Source organism: Siniperca chuatsi, linkage group LG23 (assembly GCF_020085105.1).
Source record: "Siniperca chuatsi isolate FFG_IHB_CAS linkage group LG23, ASM2008510v1, whole genome shotgun sequence".
NCBI lineage: Eukaryota > Metazoa > Chordata > Actinopteri > Centrarchiformes > Sinipercidae > Siniperca > Siniperca chuatsi.
In genome coordinates this window covers 5,060,035-5,074,945 of record NC_058064.1, presented here as the reverse complement: position 1 = coordinate 5,074,945, position 14,911 = coordinate 5,060,035, and the positions used below count along the sequence as shown (strand labels likewise).

The 14,911-nt window shown below is 37.4% G+C and overlaps 1 protein-coding gene across 2 annotated transcripts in view; it reads left to right on the top strand.

Moving 5' to 3' along the window:
* The first annotated feature begins 2,964 nt into the window (after positions 1 to 2,964).
* LOC122871266 (transmembrane and coiled-coil domain protein 3-like) overlaps positions 2,965 to 14,911 on the top strand; it is a 48,696-nt gene continuing 36,749 nt past the window's right edge. The window contains exon 1 of one of the 2 annotated variants that reach the window (XM_044186179.1): positions 2,965 to 3,063. In XM_044186179.1, the coding sequence (XP_044042114.1) occupies positions 2,980 to 3,063 (84 nt within the window). In that variant the 5' untranslated portion in view covers positions 2,965 to 2,979. Of the gene's footprint in view, positions 3,064 to 6,754; positions 6,980 to 14,911 lie in introns of those variants that run through there. The other variant, XM_044186180.1, reaches the window with a different exon arrangement.

Genomic DNA, 14,911 nt, shown 5'->3' with positions numbered 1-14,911 from the left:
AGCTACTTAAGGGGAAATGTAACGGGGGAACTGGATTTCAAGAGGTTATGGTTGTTTTTTTTTAAATACAATTGCACCACTCTGAATTTTAAATCAACTTACACTTCAACTGCATTTCCATGCACAAAATCCTTTGGTGGGTTGACTGCCCAGATAAATGGGCTTGGTTATGGATATTTATGGTTTGATTTGATATTTTGAAAGCAATTACTTACATTTTTGGCATTTATAGTTTATTAAGTTACTTTTTTTTTTTTTCAAAATTGTTTTTTTTATTCAGGATTTTTCATCTTCAAATTGCGTTCCTGTGAAAAAACAACTAACTGACTTACTGGAATAATCTGCTTTCTACTCAACCAGGTTGTTTTTAACTTTTTTACCTTCATAAAACACCTTGAGGAAACCGGTGTGCAAAAATATCAGCTAGTGTTAGCAAGTTGTTTAACATTTGGTCCTTTGTTTTGTCTATAAAATGTGACAAAATAGTGAAAAATGCCAATTATAATTTACCAGATCCGCCCAGCAGTCCAAAACCCAGAGATATTTATTTTAGTGTCATATATGATAAACAAAAGCAGAAAATCCTCACATTTGAGAAGCTGAAATCAGAGAATGTTTGACCTATTTGCTAGCAAATGACTGATTATCAAAAAAGTTGGCTGCTGATGGATTAGTCGGCTAATCGTTTAAGCTCTAGTTGGCTGGTGAAGTATTGAAATTGTATTGTTGTCAGCCTGGAAATGATCTAAAACATAATTTAGAACATCACTGAAATGACATCCATGCATATTTGTATGGAATTTGATCAAAATGTCACATAGACAACTAGTAAAGTGTGTATAACACAAAAATATGTAGTCAGAGAGACTGCATCAGTACCATACATCAGTGTACAGGTCTTACCATGAAGACAGACGCGTCAGAACAAGCAGCAGAGACTGAGTCCAGTGTTTCGTGTCGCAGGGAGCTTACAGCACTGTGTGTCTGTTGCATGATAATCACTGTGGGATTATGCTGAGCCGAGGAAAAGTTGCAACACGCAGTATTTCACGCTGAGGTGCGTAGAGATTCTCCAGAGCTGACTGGTCAGACTAGTGTGTGAAAGTAACTGGACATACAACACATACTCATGATGACTCAGTGCCAGAGTCCCTGTGAAACTCCAGCCAGAATAAGAGGTTTGTGTGCTTGGTTATTATTTCCACTTGTTTAATATTATAGGTAGATATTTGGGCTTTTTTTCACCTGTTCATTTATGTTAAAGTGCATTGAGCTAAAACTAATGCAGTCTAAGACAACAGTCCTGCAATAAATCTTCCCTCCATGAAGGTTATATGGTTTTTCTTTGGACCCGTGTTAGAGAGTTAGGTGCTGATTCAATTTTATGGTTGGAGGATGTAGTTTAATTATGTTGCATCAGACTGAGAGGTGTTTCTAATATTTTGTCCAACCCGTCTACATCAGTGAGGGTAGGGTAAAAAATAGAAACACCTCTCAGTATAATGCCATACAACTCAACTACAGCCTCCAAAATGACCAAAAGTTGAATCAACATCGCTCTAAAACAGTGTCAACAAAAAGTGAACATTACAACCTTCAGGAAGGTTGGATTTATTGCAGGACTGTTGTTTTAGAGTGGATCATTTTTAGCTAGATGTACCTAATAAACTGACAGTTAAGTGTTTTTGCATACTCAATATTCAAATATTCAGATTTTATTTAGTTAGATGTCATTTTAAGAATTTTTAATGAGGTAATTGAACTTTTTTTTGTGGAAAAACCATAGGAGACACAAATTATTATTTTTAAAAAGCAGTTGTTTGGTCCAGACTGAAATATCTCAACAATTATTGGATGGATTGACATGCATATTATAATATTATTTAATGCAAACATTCATGTCCCCCTCAGGGTGAACTGTAATAACTTAGGCTTTTCCTCTAGCGCCATCATCAGGTCAAAATTTTAATTTATCCAATACTTTGGTTTATGACCAAATACATGTAAAACAAACCACTCCCCATCAGCTGTACTTTGTGTTTAGTGCTGTTTAGCAAATGTTAGCATGATGCTAACACGCCAAACTAAGACGGTGAGTATGTTAGCATGCTAATGTTAGCATTTAGCTAGCTCAAAGCACCTAGCTTAAGTTCAGCCTCACAGAGCCGCTGGCTATGTTTTTTTTTTATGTATTTTTAACTTCATATAAATACTTTTATACTTTAATATAGTATGTGAAATGTGTTTCTGTGCATAAAATACCTAATTTTTAATGATATGTTGTGTGTTGTCGTTGTATGTGTTCACCAGCAGTTGTGGAATGTAACATTAACTTTAAGTAAATTTACTCTCAAGTGTTGTACTTAAGTACAATTTTTAGGTGCTTGTACTTTACTTGAGTATTTCTATTTTATGCTACTTTATCCTTTTACTACACTAGTTACATTTCAGAGGGAAATATTGTACTTTTTACTCCACTACATTTATTTAACAACATTAGTTAAGTTTGCAGATTCAGATTATTAATACAAAATATATAAATCTACTAATACATTTTTATTATTATGGATTAAGCTACCCAGCAGTGTAGTAAGTACCTTTACCAGCTGCAACATTAGTGATGCTTAATCAATAATTATAATCCAGTGATATACATTATTCTGAAGTGGGTCATTCTTCATAATGTGTACTTTTACTCTTGGTACTTTTTTTTAATGCCAATACTTTTGTACTTTTACTTAAGTAAAATTTTGAATGCAGGACTTTTACTTATAACAGAGTATCTTTACACTACTTTTACTTAAGTAAAAGATCTGAGTACTTCTTCCACCGCTGTTCAACAGCTAAAGGTCTATGCTTCGTTAAAATGTCATTTAAAGTAACGTTTGTGGTGTTGACATGATGTTAAAATATTACATTTGTGTTTCGATTGTTGAGACCTTAATTGTCTTTCTAGTTTCAGCGATTAGGAGCTGTTAAATGAGGAGGCTCACTGTTTCATCACTTTTTCTTCGAGGGGATAATTTGGAGGAAGAAGGAGAAAAAGAAGAAAGTCAGCTCAGTGTAAGCTTCAGCACACACCATGTCTGTAATAGTGTTTAACAGCCAAGAGGGGGCATTGCTCCTTATGATTTATGTCTGTGAGTCAGCCCTGTCACCCCGGCTGTATCACTGCAAGATCAGCGAGAGAGAATGAAAAAGTCTTTTGGCATCCGCTTGAGTCAGCATTTCAGTGAACAACAATCCTCTCCCGTCTTTATTTAGAAACCAGAGGAGACTTTGTTGGAGAATGGAGGCAGCATATCATCCAAAATCCTTGAAATTAATTAAGAATAATGAGCAGGAAGTGCTTTGACAGATGACAATAAGCCCTGAGTGGCATTTAATGTGCTCTCCAAAACCCAAATTTTACATTTGTATTCAATGAATGTTTTGCTGCTCCTCTGTTTAGTCTGCATCTCACATTAGCTGATAGCTACTGTCCGATTCATCCTCTGCAAATGGAGCACATAATCTCTCTCAGCCTTTATAAGTGCTGAGGCAGCAGTATACTGAAGTGGCAGCTGCCAGCGATGCCAGCCGGACACCAGAAAGAGGCTAAAGAGGGCGTCTTAATGTCGAGACACACTCCTTGTCTAGCCCTCTTTCCTCCTCCATCTTCCCTCCTGCCAACTGTCATGTCTCTTCTCCTCCTCCTCTTCTTTGATTCTCCATCTCTTCTCTTTAACATCACTGTCTTTTGCTTTTTTTTTTCCTCCCCTCCCCGTCCTCTCCTCTTGCATCATTCATGCCCGACTTCCTCCCATGCGTGGATTTGACTCCCAGACTAGAGTGTGAGATCCTTAGTGAGTATTTCCAGCCTTTCCCATTTTTATCTCTGATTCTCCAAATGTTAGCTGTGCTTAATGGGTCAGAGTCGGTGCCTTGGGTCTTTCAGAGCATTTTGCTGTAAAAACACCAGCGTCCCAGTTCCTGTCCACTTCCCATGTGTGTTTCTGCACACAAGAGGGAGAAACTCAGAGCTAGATTTTTTCGTGCTGTAATTCCCAGAGTTCACCTGTCCATCAATGTGACCAGTGGTGTCTCGTTCCTTGTTTTTTCTGTAGATGGCGCACTGGCGACAGTGTTTTTTTTAAAAATCTCTACTTATACAAACTATCCAGTTCTAATAGAAGACATTTTCATGGCAGATATTTTGACATGTCCTTAAAGGAAAAGCGCGTGTGTAACTAATTATGTTAATTAAGGCTGGATTGCATGTAGGTGTTGCCATTCTGGTAATTAATGTTATTAGTAACACTTGTGCTTTTTCTGCAAACAAGTCCAAATGTCTGCTCTGTAGAAGGTCTATACCTCCTAAATGCAGTGTAAGTGGGCAGTAATTAATGTGGACATGTCTTGAATTATTCATTTAAAGGATAAGACTGATTTATTTCTTTGTATTATTATCAACAAATCACATGAAAAGATCATTCATGGTCCCCAGAGGATGAATCCCAATGACTTTAGACCAGCAGGTCAAAGTTTTCACTCATCTAGTGAAATATCTCGACATCTACAAGATGGATTGAGACAAAATTCGGTACAGACATTCATGATCCCCAGAAGATGAGTCTCAATAACTTTGGTGATTCTCTGTCTTTTCATTCGGCGCCATAATCAGGTCAAATTTTCCAATTTGTCCAATATTTTGGTTTATAACCAAATACCTGCAAAAATAAAGACATTCCCATCAGCCTTCGTTGTACTTACTAACACGTCCATCACAGGTCCGCTAGCATGGCTGCTGACTCTTAGTCTTGTTTAATAACAATGGACATTGTGAAAATATCACATTTGATGACCCCTTTGACCAATAATGATAGAGTTATTTCAAATTTAGTCCTGTTTCTACATCATTTTGTCTGTGTGTAATCATTGCTGTAGATGTACGATATGTGCTAATCTGATTTATATTATTTTCATCATCAGAGAAGAGTGTTAGGTCTAATGATTATTCTAAGACAATAAGTTTGTATCGCATTGAATGGGACGTAAACTATCTGAAGCACTATTGTTATCAGTAGAAGGTGACAGTTTGAAAACTCATGCGAACAAAAGTCCAAACCGTGAAATTAGATATTTTGTCCCAAGATAAAGTTGAGAATCTACCGTCATTCGAGCAAAGCAAGTGACATTTACTTGAATTAACTCAATCAGCCTTGCAGTCACCACTAGATAATCCAATCCATACTCAAATCGAGTCAGACGATTAGATTATTATTAGAAATAGAGTTTTTGCAATGTATCAGGCTTTGCATACACAGATAATACTTGTTAGTAGGATCAGTTCATTAGGAATTTGGACAGCAATAGAGACAGAAGATAAATCAGCCTGTGGCTACACAGAAAACACTTGTCAGCAGGATAATGTATTGTTAGTGTTTGGCTCTGCAGTGGAGTTGTTGATAAAGATAAAATAATGCTTAAAATAATGCCTGTTCATTATCCTTTAGGCACTGGTGGAGAAAGTATCAATGCCTTTATCAATGCAGAAAAATGGCCGTTGTGACTGTTATGCTATTATACTACATACTATCATTATTACTCATGCATTAATGTAAAAGCAGGATTTCACTGCTATAGTTGGTTGAGGTGGAGCTAATTTTGAACTATTTTATGTAGGACTGCAACTATAAATGATTATTTTTTTAGAGTAATTGATTCAGTTGATTGGTTTGAAAATTTTCAGAAAATAGTGACACTTTGACATTGTTTGTTTTGTCTAACCAACAGTGCAAACCTCAAAATGATTAAATATAAATTAAAATTATTAAAAGGAAAAGCAGCAAATCCTCACATTTAGGAAGCTGGAACCATGAAATGTTTTTACATGAAAAATGACTTAAATGATTCTAAAAATAGTTGCCATTTTCTGTCAATCAAGTAATCAATTAATCAACTAATCTATTAATTCAAAACATCATATTTTATAATCTCTTCATATGTTTTTTATGCAAAAATCTTAATTTGTAAAGAAACTAAAGCCAGAATCGTACCTCAAATTTCTACTTAAGTACAGTACTTGAGTAAATGCACTTAGTTACTTTCCACCTCTCCCTTTAGGTTGGCTGGATGACAAGAAACAACATTGACCCTGCTCCCACTCCAACTTGTAAACAATGCCTTTGAGCATCAGTGGGAGTGGGTGCAGAGTCCAGCCTTGGTCACACAAACACACAAACACACACACACACACACACACTGTTATCTGGCTCTGCAGATTAGAAGTGCTGTCAGAGTCTCCGTCCTGTAGAGTGCGTTCACCCCTCAGGGAGCGAATCTGGCAGGAGATTCCTGCACTAACTCAACATTCCCGCAGTCATTCATTCCCTGAAATCTCTCCCCTTCCTCCCTCCTCTTCCTCCTCCTCTCTCAGTGTCCGTCCCCAGTTCTCCATCCTCTGTCTGCTCCCCGCTGATTGGCAGTGGAGGTTGTTGTTACCGTGGCAAAGTGTGCCCAGGCTGATAGGGATCAAAAAATTTCCGTCTCGGGCTGCTTCGTGCCTTTTAAGGTGGTCTTCTCCCAACTGGGCAGACGTGTGAGAACAATACAGAACAGTACAGCTTGGGAACGCACCTCAGGACCGGGCAACATATTACAGGTTGGGTTTTGAGTGTGTGGAGGTGTACAGGGAGCCGCTGGTTTGAGCCTGCTTGCTGCTAACACAGGAAGCAAAAGATTTCACAATAAGAGGGTTGCACACACACACACACACACACACACACACACACACACACACAGGACTAGATAGACACACACACACACTCCTCCTCCCTCATAGGGTAGTCCTTAAACTTCAATGAGACAGACAGAGCTCTCTGATGCTGGTGCCGGGTTCTTCTGAAGCTGTTGTGGCATGCACTTTGACCTCAGGCTGTGAGAAAGAGGAGGCATGAGGAAGAACTACAGTGCTACTCCGCTCATCTATGTAACAGAGGTAGCGTTTGCATTTGTTACGACTCTAAATCTCCTTGTTATTGAGTTTTTTGTCTGTTTGATGTGATATTGACAAGGGAATCACTTCTCTTGCTGTTTATCTCTCCTGCATGAGTGAAAAACTGTAAAAGGTCAAATGAAGTCAGTCGCAGAGTCACATGTAACCAGCGGTGCCCTCATGAACTCGACATTTATGTGGATCACATGAGGAGCCTTATGTATGTGAGATACAAAAAGTTAATTTATCACTTGTTTACCACTGAAATGTTTTGATAGCTTTTCGGGGAAGCTGTCTAAGGCTTGGCATTCTCAGTATAGCTTGCTCTGATTAGATAATAGGCAGGACTATAAAGAAGGAGGTTGCTCTTATATGGTTTTCTTCATTACAGCCGTGTTAAAAAATGAGTTATTTTGTGTTTTGCGACCAGAGAGAATCAAGGAAGTTGTTTTTAACAGTTAAAAGTTGAGTCAGGCATGTTTCACCACGTCTTTCTCTGTAAGTGTCTGCATGTGATGTGTGGCATTTGCCGCTTGAGTAACAGCTAAGGAATGTCTATAGCACGCCATAGATCATGCACACCTCTTAAATTGCAGAACATGTTTTCATTTTCTCTTTCTTTCTCGCTTGTTCTTAGAAAAACGCCCCTGAGGTTATTCTGTTCTGGCTCCGAGTGCTCGGGCAGGAGGTCATGTTTATGTTCCTCCTGTCTTTATCTGTCCAATCACAATGTCAGCCGCTCCATCTCGATGTCTGGTTGTTGTTCTCTGTGGCTAAAATCTCTGAGCCAATCCCTAGATGGTCGCTGTGCTTTGGGCTGTTCTTATTGTGCTGACACTGTGTGTTTTTGTGTGTACATGCATTATGTGCCTCAGTCTGCCAGTATATGCACAACAAAATAATGTTATGTAATTCATCCAGTATAATGGGGTTCTTCCTGTCAAGCCAACAGCTTTCCTCAGTCCACAAACAAGGAAATAGTAGAAGGAAGAAGCAGAAGGACGTTGGTTTTTTATCGCTCCCCACTGTGTTTTCACCCTCCCCAACGTCTCAGTTCTGCAAAAAGTCTATAATCAGCCTTGATCAGTGTTTTCACAGCTTCTGCACCCCTGATATGTTGTCAAATCCTCTGTGTACAGTATATCTACAAAGCCTTTGAGATGTAGATGCCCTCCAACTGTTAACTGTGGTCACTTCCATCTGTTCACCATGGCAACCATCACAGAGTCTCAGACACACAGCATTCAAGACCTTGGTCGAAGTTCTGCTTTTATTTCCCCCTTGTTCTCTATCATTAAGCTGTTTGTTTTTCCCATAACAGAGGAGTTATCTCAGAGGACATCTCAGTGTAATGTGTCAACAACACAATTCTTTCGCTAATATGGCTCATTGAGTAGGTGTGTGTGTGTGTGTGTTTTTGTGCTTTTATCCTTACGTGCACTTAAATGCTCTCAGGAAAAAATGATGCAATGTGGGGACATTTTGCAGGTTCTCACTCCTACAAGGGGTTAGTTTAGGAAAGGACTAAAACAGGGTATGATGATATATAAAGTGAGATGGTATAAATTTGTCAACTGTCACAGACTTTATCAAACTGTTTATCCCTTTAACATCTATTACATGATACATTTATCTTATGTAACATCTATTAGACGTATTAAACCATTTTGGCAATGTTGCAAACCAATATGCAGGGCTGTTATTATTGGATTATTTAGCAAACTCTAGGGATGACACTGCTGGTTTGTCAGCCAGTCCACCACTATATCCAGACTGATATATTTCAACAACTATTGTCATGAAATTTTGTACAGACATTCATGATCCACAGGATGAATCCTACTGATTTTCGTGATCCCCTGTCTTTTCTTCTAGCTCCACCATGAGGGTGACATGTTTTGTTCCCTTGTCTCGACAGCTATTGGATCAGTTGCCATGAAATTTGATACACATTCATGTTCCCCTCTGGATGAATCGTAATCATTTTGGCGATCCCTTCACTTGTCATCTAGTGCCATCGTCAGAGCAAAATTTAAATTTAAATGTCCAGTATTGTGGTTTATGACTAAAAACCTACTAAACTAATAAAATACCCATCAGCCTCAGCTAATTAGCAAAAATTAGCATGCTAATATGCTAAACTAAGATGGTAAGCATGGTAAACATTATACCTGCTAAACATCAGGATGTTAGCATTGTCATTGTGCACATTTTATCATGCTGACGTTAGCATTTAGTTAAAAGCGCCGCTGTGAGCGACTAGCTGTAGATTTCTGTATCAATATGTTGAGGCACTTTGATTTGTCATTTATCTAATTTGCTGAATTCGCTAAAAACAGACATTCCCATCTGGCTCTTTTATCCATGAATAGTTTCTCAATTGATTTTTCAGAAAATTTACCATATAACAATATATATTGGTATTGCAATATAACATTACATTTGATCATTCCTAACTTTGAAAATTCCTGCAACACAAATAACTCCTGCATCTCTGCATTGTGCTATATGCAGCTTTTTCTGCCCACGCAGAATATTATTTATTTTGTGATATAAGTCTGCTTAAATACTCTGCTGCTGACCCTGTGTACTGAGCATTTCACCGTGCTGTACTGGAAACCAATTCCACCCACTCTGGTCATCTAGCCATTAAAGTGAAGTGAAATGAACACACCACTGACTGCACCTTTGTTCACCATAATTGCCCAATTAAAAAACAAACAAACATATATCATCTGAATAATTTGAAAGATGCTTTAATCACATAAAATCCTAGACATAGTGGTTGATGGGAATATTCACATTAATGGGGGAAAGGTTAACATGGTGCGCTAACAATGTGTCACATCATTACAAAATAAGCATCTCATCTGTTTAGTAAAAAAAATAGATATTTCATAGTTGGTCCTGATTCATTATTTGCCACCAAGGTTGAGTGCAGTCCCATTATTACTCATATTTTCCTGCAACAGTAATTAATTTCCATTTTTGCTTCCAGATGTTTCACAGAGTGTATTCAGGGTGTCTGCAATGCTGTGAACAAAAAAATAAACCCACGCTCTTGCCATTCTTACTGCTGCACATAACTCATATAATTTTCAGTGCGCCCAGAAACTATCTGGTCTCATGATATAAATCTCTGAGATGGCTGCTTGCACCAGAAACTACTTGCCGTGTTGAATCGCCAGTGGCTGCAATGTGTTCAGTACAGGTTCAAGAAGTGGATTAATTAACAAAATTAACTGTGTAGCCTCGAAGTGAATCAAGTGAGCGTTAAGTCTTCTGTGTGTCCCTCTCAGTCTGTTTTTCCATCACCATAACGATCTGTCTGCAAGAGATCTGTCGGCAATTTTAAATTTTAATATCTCAGCAACTGTTGGATGGATTGCCATGAAATGTTGTATAGACGTCCGGTTCCCAGAGGATGAATCTTTGGTGAACACCTGACTTTTCCTCTAGCGCCTCTTTGTGTTTAGTACTTTGTGCTAATTAGCAAATGTTAGCTTGCAAACACACTAAACTAAGATGGTGAACGTGTCATAGGCCAAGGGGAAGGTGTAGTAATGGTGTGAACTGAAATAATAAATAATAACATTAATTTCAAATAGGAATTAATAAAACAGTAATCTCATATTTTAAAAGCTGGAACCAGATCATCTTTGCTTTATTTAAGACTTTATTCAATTGTGAAAATTGTTCCAATTCATTGACTCATTGTTTCCGCAATAACAAGCAACAAGTATTTGTGGTAAACACTGCATCTCCGTCACGAACATCCCCAGGAGGCGGACAGCAGACGTATACAACCTGAAGACGACCTCATTAACCACAGGCGTCCCCCTCCGAGCTCGTCACACTGATTAGACTCGGCCTACGTGTGTGTGTCTCTGCATGTATATAATTTCCCTGATGATGATGACCTTCATCCGCGGACCCCAGCCTCTAATTCTGCACACACACACGTACTGTAAAAGCTGTCATCCTATAGTCACCATCCATTTGTCATCATGTTTGTTACAGATGTACCACTCAATTTATCCCCATGGCAACAAGAGATGATGCTAGCAGCCTACTTCTACACTGGTGACAATTTGACCACACACACATACGTTCACATGTTTGTACAGCTTGTATTCTTGCGAGGACCCTCATCGACATTCCCTCTAACCTTAACCTAAACCCAGTTTGTGCCTCTCATGCATCATCATTACAGTCAAAACCCCTGAAGGTTGTTTAATAATACTTACTACTGTTTTTGTAGGTATTTCTTCAGGTTCTTCTTCTTTAAAATTTTTACTTGAGTTAAATTAGTAGTATTAGCGGCGAAATTAACTTAAAATTTAAAGGTACTCATTAAGCAGACTGGCCCCTGGATGTTATGTTATCATATATATATATATATATATATATATATATATATATAAAACACAAGTTTTTTCATTTAGTTCAGTTACACCTGGTAGTTACTGGGTGTAAATATTTTGTAACATCTAAAATCTACGTAACTTGTTTGTGTGGTGCAACCCTATTTAATTTAGCAAAGTAATTTTGTTATAACTAGGCTAAGTTTGAAGAGCTGCTCCCAGGGTCCTATGTTCCTCAGCTCAATATCCTCTTAATATGACATAATATGACACATTAAGGAGACCTTTCAAAGGATTTTATGTTCTCATCAATGTTTTTTCCCTAGGTTACCTACAGCTTAAACCTATGCACTCAAATTTGCGGGTAAGACAGTTTTCTTGACTTTAGACATTAATATGCTGCCACAGTGGCTAAATGGATTTGTACCACTCAAACTGCACTTCAAACGTTCATCTCCCTTCATTCTTTTGCAATTCAAACTGTGAAGATAGACCTTACCAATCTCTTACAATGTTATTTTATATCAAGAGACACACATGCTGGGAACACAGAACCCTGGGAACATTGGGATGAGACCGGCTCCTTTAATTCACTTTCCACTTTATAGTTATTGCCTTCTCTCCTCACTTTGCTATCTCTACCTCTACATATATATATATATATATATATATTATTGGAATATTTTTGTGTAAGCTGCATTTCAATATTGTCATAGTGGAGCTGGTTGTAACTATTTCATACACTGCTCGGTACTTTAATCTATAACAGTGCATTATATTTTATAAACTGATCATGTATTTTATATGTAATATCCTTATCTGCAAAGTAACTTATAGCTGTCAAATAAATGTAATGGAGTGTACCTTAAAATTACTTGAGTAAATATACTTTACCACCACTGTTGTCCTCACATGTGTGAATAACGTTACACCAGATATGATAGGATTTATTCATAATTGACTTGTCTGGTTAAATCAAAGTTAAACAGAGCAGTATGTGTGTGTGTGTGTGTGTGTGTGTGTGGATTATGTGTGTGTGCTCAGCTTCATTAACATATAACCTTGTCTGTGTCTGTAGCCTTTGGCTAGCTCCCCTAAAGGTGGAAAACAGGCTTTGTACTGTAAATAGAGGTTTCGTCTTTTCTCTATCGTCATCTATTTTATCAGTGAAGTCAGCAGAAAAAAGAAATGTTAGAGTCTCTCTCTTTTCTTAATTTCACACTGTCTTGACTTTATGTACACTCAAGTTGCCAGTTTATTAGGTTTTCCTAGCTCTGATAGAACAATAGATCCAACATTAAGTTCTAATGTTCAGTTTTAGTGAGATGTTGATTCAACTTTATAGTCATTCAGGCTGTTTTTGCTGCTGTTGAATTGTAATGCAATATACTGAGAGATGATTCTAATATTTTTCTACCTTATCACATCTAAACTAGCATAAGAACTCAAATACTGGAGTGTATGTAAACACACTAATAAAGACAAAAGCGGCAAATTACTTAAAGCAATAATTCACACAATAAATACACTTATTTGCTTTCTTGCTGAGAGTTAGATGAGAAGATCGATACCACTCTCATATCTGTACGGTAAATATAAAGCTTCAGCCAAGAACCGGTTAGATTAGCTTAGCATAAAGTCTGGAAACAGCTAGCCTGTCTTTGTCTGAAAGTAAAAAAAAAATTGCCTACCAGCAGCTCTAAAGCTCACTTAATATAACACATTATATCTCGTTTGTTTAATCTGTACAAAAACTAAAGTGTAGAAACTACATGCTAGCTCTTTCCCTCTGTTTGCAGTCATTATGCTAAGCTAAGCTAATTGGCTAATGGCTGTAGCTTCATGTTTAACAGACAGATATGTGTATAGATATTCTCTTCTAACTCTCGGCAACAAAGCGACTTATTGTTTCGGCACTAGAGGAGTGTTTTAACCATCCAACAATATATGAATATTAGTGTCTTGTCTGCTGAGTTATTTGATATCTTGACAGATTAATGGTGGTGATGTTGTCATATGTCAGTCTGTTGAACCTTTTATCTCTCTCTGGCCTCTTGCTTTAATGTCACACCTCTGTATCTTTCAGTTCCTTTAACTCCCTCTCTCTCTCTCTTGACGCCTACATATCAAAGAGGCTGTCATTTACTCTAGAGGAAAAAAAAGTATTCTCCAAAGAGATCTCAAACCGCTCAGAGGAAGACAAAGGGGCTGAAATGTCACAAGCTGGTGGTGCAGGGCAGGCAGTGATGTGAGCGTGTAGCTGGATGACACATGAAAGCGTGGCTGGTGCCCCACCTCTCCTCCCCCACACGCTTTGAAAGTGTGACCTCTCAGATATTTATTTCAACCGGCCTCTGGTGCCCGTGTTCGCTCACTGGGAGGCTGCACTGTCCTTTATGAAAGCATTCACACGTTACAGTGAGGCTGCAGTGTTTGGATCATTAGAACATATCAAAAGCTTAGTTAAAACATGCAACAGGTATCAATGTGAGACCAAACATCTTCAGCATAGATGCATTTCATGTATACCCAGTGGTGGAAGAAGTACTCAGACCTTTTACTTAAGTAAAAGTACAAATACAACAGTGTAGAAATACCTTGTTACAAGTAAAAGTCCTGCATTCAACTTTTTTTTAAGCAGCAAAATGTAACTAAAGTACTGAAAGTAAAAGTACTCATTATGCAGAATTTCAGAATATTACATATTATATAATTTGATTATATTTTGTATTAATAATGTGAATCTGCAAAGTAACTAGTAACTAAAGCTTTAAAATAAATGTAGTGTAGTTTGCCTCCAAAATGAAGTGGAGTAGAAGTATAAAGTAGCATAAAATCGAAAGAGTTCTCAAAATTGTAAAGTACAGTACTTGAGTAAATGTGCTTACATTCCATCACTGAGTATACCCATCATGTGATTAGAAGATTATATACTTAATATTAGATCTGATATTTTCTCTATTTTGTTGCCATTTTATTAATGACTTTTCAAAAATATTTGGTTATCAAAGTGTATAAATATTTATTCTTTTTCATGCTTCATTGTAAATACAATTGTAGAGCTGCAACTAATATTTATTCTCACTATCAATTTATCTGCTGATTATTTTCTTGATTAATTGATTAACTGTTAACTGTAAAATGTTATGTAAAAATGCTCAGTACAATTTCTCAGAGGCCTAGCCGATGTCGTCAAATGTCTTCTTTTGTCCGACCAAATATCCCAAATCCAAAGATATTCAACTCACAATTATAGAAAAACAGAGAAAAGCAGCAAATCCTCACAATTGAGAAGCTGGAACCAGAGAATGTTGCTTGATAAATGACTGAAGCAATTAATCAATTATCCCAATATACTTATGAATTAATTGACTGATTGTTGCAGCTCTATACATTGTGGGCTTCGTTTTACTACACAGTAATTTGTGTTCATGGATCCCAACGTTTTATTAAATCCCAAGTATTTTTCTTATCTTGTAAATATACTGAATTAGCTGCGAATGCACACGATTATCTTTACATAAAAAAAGAGTGGTCAATATTTATGTTGCAGAGAGCGAGATATCCTGAC